The sequence below is a fragment of the Geotrypetes seraphini genome, chromosome 3 (genome assembly GCF_902459505.1).
Source record: "Geotrypetes seraphini chromosome 3, aGeoSer1.1, whole genome shotgun sequence".
In the NCBI taxonomy this organism is placed as follows: domain Eukaryota; kingdom Metazoa; phylum Chordata; class Amphibia; order Gymnophiona; family Dermophiidae; genus Geotrypetes; species Geotrypetes seraphini.
The window spans coordinates 157,197,960-157,212,620 of NC_047086.1; the positions used below are offsets into that span (position 1 = coordinate 157,197,960).

General features: G+C 44.5%; 1 protein-coding gene across 5 annotated transcripts in view; it reads left to right on the forward strand.

The window, feature by feature from the left end:
* NHSL1 (NHS like 1) overlaps positions 1-14,661 on the forward strand; it is a 397,692-nt gene that overhangs the window by 293,942 nt on the left and 89,089 nt on the right. For 4 of the 5 annotated variants that reach the window (XM_033936270.1, XM_033936272.1, XM_033936271.1 and 1 more), the window contains exon 2: positions 14,030-14,182. In XM_033936270.1, coding sequence (XP_033792161.1) covers positions 14,030-14,182 — 153 coding nt within the window. Of the gene's footprint in view, positions 1-5,336; positions 6,072-14,029; positions 14,183-14,661 lie in introns of those variants that run through there. The other variant, XM_033936273.1, reaches the window with a different exon arrangement.

A 14,661-nucleotide genomic window follows, 5' to 3' on the forward strand; every position in this document is an offset into this window, starting at 1 on the left:
AGAGTGTCCGTTCCATAGCTGCATTACTGAATGGGAGAGCCAACAAGGATAAGGTAAAAACTTCCCTATTTCATTGAATTCATACTCTCCAGCTGCATCTGTATAATTGATAACATCCACCCAGAATTGTTCAACATTGGCATCTTCCATGTTCGGCCAGGAAACAATATTAAGTTTGTTCCATTTTTGCTTAAGAACTCCGAGGTTTCCTTTTCCTGCAAAAAGGAGAACTGAGACAACATGGGCTTTTTTGTTCCAAGAACGACCGATGGACTCAGTTCTGCCAATGATTCCAACTACATTCCTCCCCTCCATGGGATCCAATAAGGCAGCCATGTGCAAGTCCCAAAAGACAGGCAGAGCTCCGGATGTGTGAATGAGGCGATGATGCAGAGAGGAGGGTTTTAGATTTGTTGGGAACCGGACGACATACTGGGGAAGAGGGAGCCTATTCCACAAAGGTGGGCTCCACCTTAACCAAGGTGGAACCAGGCTGCTGGTGGTTGATATTGTGTATTTGGATTTTCAAAAGGCATTTGACAAAGTACCTCATGAAAGACTTCTGAGGAAATTAGAAAGTCATGGGATAGGAGCTAGAGTCCTTTTATGAATTGAGAACTGGTTGAAAGACAGAAAACAGAGAGTGGGTTTAAATGGTCAATAATCTCAATGGAAAAGGGTAAATAATGGGGTTTGCCATTTTTGAGCACAGAAGTAGTGTGCTGATTGTCCTGGGTCTCTTGCCCTGATGCAGCTTGCCGGTGGACCATTGATGAGGCAGAGATCGAGTCAAGAACTTTGAACATAAAGTTTTTGAATGGACAACAATGAGATTTTGTTCTGTGGCTTTGAAAACATTATTAAGTTAATAAAGTTATCATATCTAATCAACACATTCATGATTGACAGAATTGCATTGTTTACTGTGGGAACTTTACAAGGGGTTTTGTTTTTTTTTTTGCCTGTGAAGTGTTCTCCCTTTCCAGTACTGCCCGCAGGAATTAAATAAGGTGGCATACGGGGATCTGAGGCTTTTTTCCTCCTTCAGCAAGAATATTGAGAGTATTATTGTTGCACAGTGTGGGTACACATTGAGGGATTTATTATTCAGTAAATAGTGGGGTTCCTCAGGGGTCTGTGCTGGGACTGTTGCTTTTTAACAAATTTATCAATGATCTACAGGTGGGAATGATTAAATTTGCTGATGACACAAAGTTGTTCAAAATTGTTAAATTGCAAGAGGACCTTGTGAAACTGGGCATCAAAATGGCAGATGTTTAATGTGAGCAAGTGCAAAGTGATGCATGTGGAAAAGAGGAACCCAAACTACAGCTATGTGATGTTGGGTTCTGTGTTAGGAGTCACTGCCCAGGAAAAGGATGTAGGTGTCATTGGTGAAGATATGTTGAAACCATCAGATCAATGTGCGGCGACTTCTAAAAAAGCATAGAATGTTAGGATTTATCAGGAAAGGAATGGAAAACAAAGATGAAAATGTTATATGCCCCTGTTTCGCTCTATAGTACGGCTGCTCTTTGAATACTGTGTGCAGTTCTTGTCGCCCTAGGGTCGATGAGTTCACTCATTCCAAAAATACTAGGGCTAAGGGACATGCAATGAAGCTACTAAGTAGTAGATTTAAACAAACCGGAGAAACTGTTTCTTCGCACAATGTATAATTAGACTCTAGAATTTGTTACCAGAGAATGTGGTGAAATTAGCTTAACAAGGTTTAAAAAAAGGTTTGGATAGTTTCCTAAAAGAGAAGTCCATAGGCCAATATTGAGATGACTTGGGGAAAGCCACTGCTTATTCCTAGGATAAGCAGCTTACTTGGAATCTAGCTAGGTGCTTGGGACCTGGATTTGGCCACTGTTGGAAACAGGATACTGGGCTTTATGGACCTTTGGTCTGTCCTAGTATGACAATTCTTGTTTTTATGTACTCTTGCACTCAGGCCACCGGCAGCATGAAGTAAGCACACTTTATTTGCCAGCCTGGAATTTTTCCCTCTGCTACTGCTTCTTCTATGTGGGGACAAGGAAGCAGTAGCAGAGGGAACGCTTCCAAGCAGTGGAAGGCAGTATGTTTACTTCAGTCATGCTGTCGGTGGGCCAAAGAGTGATAGAGCAGCTGCAACAATGGATCCCACCAGCCCCAGACCCACCATCTCTCCTTTTCTCAACTTCTCTTTCAACCAGCATCTCTTTCCCTCCTTTCCAGCACCTCAGGCTCCATCATTTTTCCCTTTCTCTTCCCAACTACCCTCCTATCCAGTAGCTCTATACCCACCACCCCTGGGTCCAAATTCTCCACCTTTCTTTTCTCTCTATCCCATTGTCCACCATCTCTCTCCCTCTCCTCTGTTTCCAGACCCATTATTTCTTCCCTTTCACCTCCCCCTTCAGTCTGGTATAGTCCGCTCTTTGATGCCCCAGTGTATATCAAGAAGGGTCTTTTTTTTTTTTAACTTTATTTTTATTGAATTTAACATACTTTACAAGTATAACTACTTGGTTTAGAAATACAGAATCATGTTCCAAAAGAAAAGCATCATTAAACATTACAATATTTAAAATAAATATATATATGAAACTTAACTCTTCCTTAGACCTCAAATCAGGAGGAGGAAAAGAAAACAAAGATATTATAGGGAGTAATATTACAATAATATAACAAAAAAGTAAAGGCTTAAACGCTACAACCCAGCAATTCCTTTAAGCTACACTCCCTCCACTAGATAAACCTTTGAGATCTAAAAAGGAACGTAGATGATCTGGTGTAAAATACACATATTTCAGACCTTTAAACTTAATAACACATTTGCATGGATAAGCTAGCAAAAAAGTAGCACCTAGCTTCCTTGTTTCTTCTCTCATGCCCAAAAATATTTTCCGTCTTTCCTGGGTTATTCTAGTTACATCATGATATAACCATAAACGTTGACCACAAAAAAGTGATCCAGACTTTTTAAAGAACAACCTCATAACTCCATTAAGATCTTGTTCAAAGATAAAGTTAACAATTAAAGTTCCTCTCTCTTTAACTTCCGTAGATGATTCCTCTAATATTGCCGTAAGGTTTTGCAAGTCTTTATCAGTGACCAAATTCTCACCTTTAGGTATATCTGAATTTCTTTTTGAAGTAGGTAAAAAGTATACTTTATTTAGAGGCGGAATCTGATCTTGTGGATAATTCAAACATTCTACCAGAAATTTTTTAAAAATCTCAATAGGTGATATTGCCAAAATCCTTGGGCAATTTAAAATTCTCAGGTTCAATCTTCTGTTAAAGTTCTCAATCATTTCTATTTTACGGGCAGTGGAATTTTGTTCTTTAACAATAGTGGTAATTGAATTTTTCAATGAAGCTGACTCAGTTTGTATTTTATCCATGCACTCTTGCTTGACTTTCAGCAAACTTTCAGAAAAATTATCCATTTTCTTAACCATTACCTCAACATCTGAGGCAGTCTTCTCCACCTTCACATCCAGTCTCTTGATAGCCTCCAAAAGTATTTCCAGTGTCACTGCTGGGGTGCTTGTTGGTACTCCTTCTCCTTCAGCAGCTCTTCCTCCCAGCGTTCCAGCTAGGGCAGTAGCTCCTCCCATTGCCTGCTCCGGGGTCTCCAACTCCTCTCCCTCGGGGCCAAGCTCGACACTCTGCGCCTCTGCTGGACATGGGGGCGCAGAGAGATGCGGTGGGGACAACGATGTCATCAGATCCAGAGACCCGAGTGCTCCCTCACTCAGGTCCGACGCGGAACTCTCCCGCTGCGGGGATATCTGGGCGTCGGCTGGTCTCAGCGGCTGCAAAAACCGCTGAATTGTCTGCTGGGCAGGAGACAATGTGAGCAGCGGCAAGTGCCCCGCTCTCACACTCCCCTTCCTCTTCGTATGAGGCATTCCGTCAAAGTAAGTATCTATTTCCAGTTATTAAGATAAAGAAAAAACGCTAAGCCTGCCGAGCACAGCTACACAGCGTCCGCCATCTTGTATTCCTCGTGCATCCCTCCTCATCAAGAAGGGTCTTTAGGGCAATCAGGGTAGTTGGCCTCGGCCCCATGGTTTTAACCTCCCCCCCCCCCCCCCCCGAAGACCAGCATGGTTCCCCCTTGTCACCTTCATCGGCATCCCCCTGGACTTTCTAGCCTAATAAAAGTTAATTACTGTCTGTAGAGGAGTGCCACCATTGGAGTGTTTCCAACAATCACTTTCTCTCTGCTGCAGTCTGTCCCACTGTCCCACACCTCCTGCCCACTGACACCATGCTTGATGCTCAGCAAGCACAGCTGTTCCTGCACCCACCTGGTCTCATTGTGAATTTCCATTGGTTCAGCTGGGGCACAATGGCCCAATCACAAATGACCTCAGTTTCTAAGGTCAATTGTGATTGGCCCATTGTGCTGCAGCTGAACCAATGAAAAACAAACAAACCCAGAAGTGTGCCTGCAAACCCATTACCTATCCAAAATAAGCCAAATTCTGGAGAAAAATAGCTCAAAACTTGCTACCCACCCAAGCCCTTTATTTTCTGCCATGTGGCTTAAAAAACTTGCCCAATTTGGTGGGAAAACCGCCCAACTGGCAACACTGGACTGGATGATAATAAACCTGATAATAAAGATTAAACTTGAGCAGAACAGATAGGCTCCCTATTCCTTGCTTTAGGGAGTAAGACTGAGGAGTGGAGCTCATCACAGAGTGATGGGAGGTAGAGCATGAAAACAAAACAGTGGGCTCTCTAGAACCCTCACCACTAATGGGGATCAATTGCACAAGAAAGGAAGTTGGGCAGAATACATGAAGGTATGGGGTGGAGGAAGTAACTAGGGTTTGATGTAATCTGATGAGAGGGAGAGAAAAAGACCAACAATCCTACTACCCCTTTATCCCCTTTCCCCTCATTCATGGTTCCACTATCCCTCCTCCCCCTCAATCGCTGTTTGTTTTCCATCTGGCCCTCCTCCATAATTAATTCTTATTCTTTTAGATCCCTTATTCGCTGCTAGTACAGATTACTATTCCTCCTCCCAAAAAAAAAAATAAAAGCGCACAAGAAATGATAGCACATGCCACACCATTTCACTCAAAATGATTTTTATGAAATTTACATAAATATGTGAAAATATAATTCCACTAATTTCTCAAGTCTGTTGAATTTGCAAAGGATTGTGGAGCATCTTGAAAAATGTTTCAGAAAAGAGAGGAAGGGCGGGGTCCTGCGGTCAGGTGTATCTTTTTTGATGAAGATACTGGCAAGGGCAAAAGTATTTTTGTATTTCAGCGTTGTGGCGGGGAGGAGGAGGAGATGTTCTAAAGTCTGCACAGTGTGTAAAAGAAGAGAAATTAATTCATTTCATGTGCTTCTGAAGCGTCTGGCATAACAACTTGATGTGCCCAATTAATTTCTCTCCTTTTAGCGTGTTGACCTGGGGCTGAGCGCGTCGTCCCCGGCCTTCTTTAGCTGGGGTGAACGTGAACGGCATTCACTGGCAGAATTGAGGCGGGAGGGGAGGTGGGGGGAAGAGAGCAGATTCACACACAGTTCAGTCACTTTACACTCCTTTGAGTCTGGGTTTTCGCCTCTTCCCTGCCCCCACCTCCCCATCATGAAGGAGGAACCCGCTGCCTTGAATAAGCCCGGGAAGTAAAGAGAGCCAGGCGGGAGGCACTGAAGCGAGAAGCGGCCGCTCTTGATCCGCCACCACAGCAGCGGGCTTAGAGACGGGCTGCTGGGCTTCGCTGCTTCTCCCGGGGATTCGTCTCCACGTGCTGGGAGTGGATAGGCGGCTCCTGGCCCGTCTTCCCTCACCCGTAGCCTTTTCATCTTCAAACACGGACAATAAACGGCACCAACAAAGGTGCAAAGAAATTTTTTTTAAAAAGAGAGAGAAATAAAGGCAGGAGCGAACGTGTTCGCGGGATTTCCGTTGTGCTGGAAAGTGCCACCTGTTCCTCCTCGCTCGCACTTCTATGGGTTTGGGGCTGTGGCGTCAGAGGCCCCCTTGGATATGGGGGTGTACGTTAACCCGAAGCTGAAATCAATTGTTAAGCTCTTCAGGAAGAGGAGTAAGTTGGGGGCTTTTGGGTGCATTTTCTCCTGTTGAATCTTGCAATGCGGGTGGGGGGTGTACGCGCTTCTGCGTCTTTCTTTTTTCCCCTCTTTTCGACAGTTGCGCTTTCCCTTCGCTCTTTGTCTTGTCGGGGGATTTCCCGAATGCTGAAGTAGTGGGGGTGGACCTGCAGCTCTTGAGGGGTTTACGATCAGGGTGAAGGATCCGATGGTATTAAGTATTTTTTGTGATTGTGTAGGTTCTCAGATTATTATTATTTTTTTTCGGAAGGGGGGTGAAGCTTGCGGAGACCTTTTAAACTTGGCTTTACAGGTGGCGAGAGGAGAAGATAGGGCCTCTTTTTTTGGTTTTGTTTCGCTTGGCTGTGTGTGTGCATATAAGCGCTTGAATTCGCCTCTAAAAGAGTTTAGTGGTGCTAAACCCAACATAAATTACTCCTCCGCAGACACAGTCAAGGATTGGGGATGCTCAAGCCCGTGCTCTATCTGTGATGGTTAAAGACTTAGCAATAGTCCAGTTAATGCTATTTTCTCAAAGCCTACTTTTAGGATTTTCATGAAGGCCTGTTATACCTTTACAATAGGTCTTTTAAAAATCAGGCTTGTCGCGCAGGTTTTACAGAACTGGGTATAAGTGGTTGCCAGACTCCTGAGTCTCTGATGATCACTGATACCCTATCAGAATAGGAGCAGGAAGGCACATACCTGTAAACAGATCTGTAAAGTGCGCTGTGGGCAAGTGACAGACTAATTTCTTGTCTGTGGAAGTCAGCACCCTTGGTCATATGCCTATGGATGCTGACTTAATGGAAATCTAGGCATGCCTGCGAAAGTTGACTGGGATTTGAGGTCTGGGTGTAGGTAGTGCTTCCTTAGAAATTTAGTTTATTATTGTATTTTGTATCGCCCTTCTAATAAACATTGTAAAGTGAGGAATAGTTAATATTTGAAAATACAATTGCACAAGAAAAGATGTGGGGTAGGGCTAGAAACATTTCTGTAAAAGTTGCCTGATGGTTAGAACAGGCAAGGAAGACAGGACAGGCTTCAAATCATGATTGATTAGGTAGCAAAGAACATCAGTAAGGCAAGACTGTAATCCACTGCCCCAAGCAACAGGTTAAATTGTAAGTCCTTTGCCAGGCAGGGATTTACAGAACCTGAATTGTAATGTGGCTAGTCCCACAGAAGGAAAGGGAGCTGTCACAAGTGGGACTTGATTTGAGACATAGCTATTTGTCTATAAATCTAGTATTGACCCCATATAATGTGAACATTTGGATACAAGACAGTTGACCATGTTTTGAGTGAATTTGCAAAATATGGTCAGCTGTGGAGCTGATAGGTTTGCTAGGATTAATCCTTTATTAATAAATCTTCAGGGGCTCCCAGTAGAAGCACAATGGTTTTAAAAATTCTAAGTCAAGCCCCAGGATATTTGACTCAGCTGATTGAGCTCCCTTCATCTCAAAGGTCTTTGTGTTCCAAGGACTCTGTGACTTCATTATCCATCTGCTAAACTGTTGAAATCGGAGACAACATGCCACTACAGTACTGTATTTTTTCTGATCGAGCAGCAATATTCTAGAATGCTTTACCTTTGTATGTTAGAGCGGAGATCCATTGTTTAAAGTTTAGAATGCTTTTCTATTTCAGAAGTTCTTAATGTATTTTTTGAATTAATTTTATTTGCAGTATTTTGTTATTCACTAGATAAGTCTAATTCTCTTGTATTAAAATCCATGATAGGCCTTGTTGCTTTATAGCGGAATACATATTTATTATATTGTAGTAGGTCTATAGTGTAATATATATAGTAATTTATAAAAAACAAACAGTACAAGGCTTTCAGCTCCTTTTACTAAACGGCGGTAGAGGTTTCTACTGCGGGTATGTGAGGTAAATGCTCAGATGCTCATAGGAATTCAATGAGTAGTGGAGCATTTAGCTTATCGGCCTGTGGTAAAAACCTTTATCGCATTAATTTTGTAAACAGCATTAGTTTTGTAAACTGAAAGGAAGTAAAAAAATGCTTTTTCAACCTTCACATGTTAAGGAAAGTGAGATCCTACTTCCATCATCATCACTTTGCTGTCCTCGTACAATCCATCATTCTTTCCAGACTGGATTACTGTAACTCCATCTACATAAGCCTGACAAAGAAAAGCCTTCATAGACTCCAGTGGATCCAGAACACTGCGGCTAAACTACCGTATTTTCGCGGATATAACGCGCACCCGTGTAAAACGCGCACACGGGTATAGCGCGCAGAAATCACGATGATATGTACAAAAACTTTTGTATACCGCGCTCACGGGTATACCGCGCATGATGCCCGACGCTCCTTTCGCCCGCCCTGACTTTCCGTGCGCTGTCCCGACTCTCCGTTCACCCCCCCTGACTTCCGTGCACTGCCCTGACTTTCCGTGCTGTCCCGACTCTCCGTTCACCCCCCCTGACTTTCCGTGCACTGTCCCCCCTTGAAGTCCTGTCCCCCCTTGAAGGTCTGTCCCCATCTTGAAAGCCTGATGCCCCCCCCCCCCCGACGTCCGATACACCCCCCCCCCCCCGGCAGGACCACTCGCACCCTCACCCCGAAGGACCGCCGACTCCCCAACAATATCGGGCCAGGAGGGAGCCCAAACCCTCCTGGCCACGGCGACCCCCTAACCCCACCCCGCACTACATTACGGGCAGGAGGGATCCCAGGCCCTCCTGCCCTCGACGCAAACCCCCCCCCCCCAACGACTGCCCCCCCCCCAAGAACCTCCGCCCGTCCCCCAGCCGACCCGCGACCCCCCTGGCCGACCCCCACGACACCCCCACCCGCCTTCCCCGTACCTTTGATAGTTGGCCGGACAGACGGGAGCCAAACCCGCCTGTCCGGCAGGCAGCCAACGAAGGAATGAGGCCGGATTGGCCCATCCGTCCTAAAGCTCCGCCTACTGGTGGGGCCTAAGGCGCGTGGGCCAATCAGAATAGGCCCTGGAGCCTTAGGTCCCACCTGGGGGTGTGGCCTGAGGCACATGGGCCCAACCCGACCATGTGTCTCAGGCCGCGCCCCCAGGTGGGACCTAAGGCTCCAGGGCCTATTCTGATTGGCCCACGCGCCTTAGGCCCCACCAGTAGGCGGAGCTTTAGGACGGATGGGCCAATCCGGCCTCATTCCTTCGTTGGCTACCTGCCGGACAGGCGGGTTTGACTCCCGTCTGTCCGGCCAACTACTAAAGGTACGGGGAAGGGGGATGGGGGGGTCGTGGGGGTCGGCCAGGGGGGTCGCGGGTCGGCTGGAGGGGCGGTCGGAGGTTCTTGGGGGGGGCGGTCGTTGGGGGGGGGGGGGGGTTTGCGTCGAGGGCAGGAGGGCCTGGGATCCCTCCTGCCCGTAATGTAGTGCGGGGTGGGGGTAGGGGGTCGCCGTGGCCAGGAGGGTTTGGGCTCCCTTCTGGCCCGATATTGTCGGGAAGTCGGCGGTCCTTCGGGGTGGGGGTGCGAGTGGTCCTGCCGGGGGGGATGTATCGGACGTCGGGGAGTCGGCCGGGCAAGAGGGCTTGGGCTCCCTCTTGCTCCGATCGTGGATGCGGGTGCGGGTGGGAGCGCGTGCGAGCGGTCGTTCGGGGTGGGGGTGCGAGCGGTCCTGCTGGGGGGGTGAATCGGGCGTCGGGCGGGGTGGGAACTATGTTTAAAAACTTTTGTATACCGCGCTCAGGCATATAACGCGCGAGGGGTATGCGCGGTAGGTAAAAACGCGTATAACGCGCGCGTTATATCCGCGAAAATACGGTAATCTTCGTAAAAAGCAAATTTGACCACGTCTCCCCACTTCTGTCTAAGCTTCACTGGCTCCCAGTAATCCTCTTAGGGTTCACTACAAATGTGCCTGCCTAACCTTCAAGTCTCTACACGGTATCCTGCCTCCCCTTTTTCCATTATCCTGGAACTCCTCTAATCCCAACACCACCAGATCCACTCAAAAATTCAAACTATTCTTCCCCTCATTAAAAGACATATCCCATGCAGGAAAATTAGGGACTTCCCTCTTCTTCAGGATCACCGAACTCTGGAACAGCTTCGAAGCCTGACCTCCCTCCAACTCTTCCGAAAACATTTGAAAACTTGGCTTTTCTCTAAAATGCAATAACCCCTCCCTCATCGATATACGAAGTCCCTCTAAACTTCTCTCTCTAAGTCCTTCTACTTTTCATTGTAGTTCCTTTCTATACCAACTCCTGTAAACCATGTCGAGCTCTACTTCTGTGGAGATGATGCGGTATACAAACTTAAGGTTTAGTTTAGTTTAGGAAGTAGAACTGTGGAACTTGGAGTGGGGGCAGGAGCAACAGGGGAGGAGCTGGGTTAGAGAGTAGTCTGCTCTGCTCCAGTCAGACCCCCCTCCTCTTCATTATCAGCCGCCTGGAAGGGGAGGGGCTTGAGTTCTGGAATCTGGAAAACGGTGGCATGGAGTTCAGGCCATTTGTCCAGACACCCAGGCAGGGTCCAACCTTTGACCAACTGCAGTATAAGTAATTCTGTATTATATGAGGTCTGCTCAAAACTTTTTCAGGCTGTAACCCTGTGATTTTTGCCCACAGCAACACCATACCATGGCAAGGCATGTCATATGATGCATCTATAAAGTTGCATGTAATACCGTTAGGTCATAACAGTTTGTATCCAAAAGGACATATAGGGCCGGACCCGACACAGTCCATGTTTTGAAGAAACTCCTTCCTCAGGGGTCCTAATCTGTAATATATCAATGCAAGAAAACTTGATAGATAACAACTGGATAAAAACAATAAATTGCCCTGTACCACGTAGGAGCCCTTACAGTTGTTCAGCAATTTACTGTTTTTATCCATTTGTTATCCATCAGATTTTCTTGCATTGATACATTACAGATTAGAACCCCTGAGGAAGGAGTTTCTTCAAAACACGGACTGTGTCGGGTCCGGCCTTAACTGTCCTTTTGGGTACAAACAGTTTTATGATTTCATTTTTATGTTTGTTCAATAAAGACTTGGCGTCCTGTACACCATTAATGGTCCCAGCTCGCAGTTTGGGAAGCATTGATCTACAGTGAGAGGAAGAGAAAAAGGGAGAGAAGTCAGAGAGGGAGTGGTGATGGTGAAGAGAGGGAGAGTAATAGAAAATGCTGAGGGAGAAGTTGGAGAATGTGTGTTGGGAGGGGAGGTGGGAGAGCAAGAGAGAATGCTAGGGGAGAGGCAGGGATACTAGAGGGGAAAAAAAGAGAATGTGATAGTATTTGAGAAGGTAAGAAAGGGAGGGGTAGTGTCTCTGTATTGAGTTAGGGAGGTGTCCATTGCTGGGGTCACTGTAAAACATTTTTTTGTAGGTGTCTAGTAGCTTACCTATTAGGAAGCAAGACTGGGACTTTTCCCTGCTACTAAGTCCCAAAGAGGGACAGGAGGACGGAAGAAATTGGAAAGGGGAGAAGACAACAATGCCGAAAGTTGAGAGGGGCAGAAAAAGGTCAGTTGCATAGGATGGTGCTCAGAATCAGGAAAAGAAGCTGGAGGAGATGGGTGTGAGGTAGGGGAGGGTGATGAGGAGAAGGGTAAATTCTTGGAGAGGAAAAAATAAATAAACTAGGAAAAAAATCACCCACATTTGCAATTTTTAAAAACAATGCTGAACATGTCTAAAAGCTGGTCCCTAGGTTTTGTAAATATTTTCTACCCCTATGCCAGGTGTGCTGCACAGCACCTTCAGCCTTGCTAGAGGCCTGGGCACCTGATAAGGGGAACACACCCATGTTAATTTAGCCTCACAAATTGGTTTCTTCCACATCCCATGAAGACTCGTCCCCCTCTTAATGCCTTCATTTTATTACTGACTTTTGCAAATTGTATAACCTACATCTATTCAAGCTTAAATTATATGTTCTTGAGAGTCTGAATGTTATAACTGTATAATTATTTTGTACCTTGTCTGTGCACGTCGTCATTAAATGAATATGCATTTCTGAAGTTATCTGTTTTCAGCTTCTGTAATGTTCACACTCATGACGTGCTTCAGTGACTGACAGGAGTGTAATTTATTTTATACAACATTTACAAGTCTTGCATGTTTGGTGGGGGCTGTTGCAGCCTTATAATGCAGCATTTTCCTGAGTCACACTGAGGTTTGGAGAACAGCTGTTGCAGCTTTTCAGCATCCCAGTCACAATTCTCTAGTCTGTTGCCAGCTGGTCACCAATGCTTAAATCTTGCATGGCACTCCGGATTTGTTTTGAGGGCTTTGGCTTTTTGGGGAGTTGACAAAAGTCAGGGTAAGAGTTATGCATTTGATATACCGTACTGTGCATGTGATATATTGTGGTTCAAAGTGGTTTACATACAGAATTATATACAGTAGAGGTACTTTTTCTGTCTCTAATGGGCTCGCAGTCAAAGTCAGTATCCTATGAATAAAGTTTGCTATTAGATCATTCACAATAATTTATCACAGGGAAATGAGATTATTATTTTCGTAGTAAGTTACTCTTAAACCATAAAAAGGAGGTAACATATACCTTAAATAAGTTTTTATATAAAACAATATAAATTAAATGGCATGCTTTCCTCTCTATATTCAACATATCTACCTTCACACCAGTTGTCAGCAGGTGCCACCCTAAAGCATCTCCTTTTCAATACATGATGTGATATCCCTTTTTTAAAAAAAATTAAAGTTGATGTTTTTGTCATTTGATGTATATATTAAAAAGTTATTCTGTGTTGGGTGTGTTTTTGGTATAGTGTATGCTTTAATTGTAGCTCACCAAGAACTGTAAATTGTATGGAATATAAATTTCATAAGAATAGCCTTACTGGGGCAGACCACTGGTCCCAAGCCTAGTAGCCTATTCTCACGGTGGCTAATCCAGGGCCCTAGTACCTGGCCAAAACCCAAAGAGTAGCAACATTCCATGTTAATGATCCAGGGCAATAGGCTCTGTTATAGCATGAATAACCATCACCAAGTCTGGCGAGCCTGAGGGAGTTGGAGCGCCTTGATGACATCTAAAATATTTTTTATATTATTTACTTAAAACAGGGATGGGCAACCTTGGTCCCTGAGGGCCATAGCCCAGTTGGGTTTTCAAGATTTTCCCAATGAATGCATAAGAGATCTATTTGTATTGCACTGCCCCTATTATATGGAAATAGATCTCATGCATATTCATTAGGGGAATCCTGAAAATCCAGCTGGGTTGGGGCTCTCAAGGACCAAGGTTGCCCACTCCTTGCTTAAGGATATCATAAAGACTAGTGTGGCAATGGGCAGCAAGTTTTTGATTTTATAGCATGGTGTGTGAAAGAAAGTATTGAGGTATATTTTAAAAGGTATGGAAGGGGTTTCTACGTACATTGGATTGTTATAAGTTAGTGTGGCATGCTCATGGGTGTTGGCGCATCATGGTGATTGTAGGCGCAGTGCTTTGTCTTCAGTTCCCCGAAGTATACAGATTTCCATCTCTGAACAGCTTGGTATGGCTAACTTCCAGCCAAACATATTGTACAGTAATCTGGTTAGAGGCTTACAATGAGCAGAAGCTAATTTTGTAGCTGTATATCAAATTGTCAGGGTAGGATGGGAAACACGGAACGGGGTAATTGTGGCAGCCACATGGGAGCTTTTGCATCTGACCATAGCCACTTGGGATCCTGGACAAAGCATTTTAATCACTGCTATAGAACAAGAGAAGAGCTGTGAGCCTAGTCTGTAAAATTAATGTAGAACAAGAAAAGAGAAAAGACTCATTTACGTTGGTGAAAATGACCAGAACCTAAAAGGAGGACAGCAGCCAATCATGTAGATATCCTGTTGTAAAGAGCTAAGCATGTGATGATAGGAACATTATTTGCACTCTTAACAAATGAAAACATAGGCTGCTTGGTGAACAGATGCTTAACTTGTTTTGCTTTCTTTTTTTTTTTTTCTCTCTTTTCAGCTGTTTCCAATCTAGATGAGGAGAAGAAATGGACAGTCCACTACACGGCTCCCTGGCATCAGCAAGAGAATGTTTTTCTTCCTTCCTCCCGGCCTCCCTGCGTGGAGGATCTGCACCGTCAGGCCAAGCTGAACCTTAAAACTGTACTTCGAGGTAAGAATAATAAATAATTTATTTTTATACCGTAGTACTTCTCAGTTCTTTGTGGTTTACAATAAAGAGAAGCTGGACAGCAGTACATCAGTACATCAATAGCATTGAAATTCATATATTTAATATGTCAGGCAAATTTATCCGCAATTAGACCATTTAAAATTTTACTCCATTTACCTGCTTGGAAAGATAATGTTCTTTCAAGAAATCTTTTATATGTCCATCTTTTTAAGGATGGAAAAGAGAATAAAGAACAGCGGTAAGTACAGCGGTAGTATTCAAAAGTCTGAAATGTTTCAGCATGTAACATGGTGCATTACCAAACAGTGTCTTATAGCTGATACAAGCAAATTGGAAAAGTATTCTCACTTCAATGTAATTTCCTAAAGGTAAGTGTTATATGTTCAGATTTTTTTTTTTTTAAATTATAGATTAGACAAACCACTATTCTGAATAACTCTCATCTTCCTAATAATTTT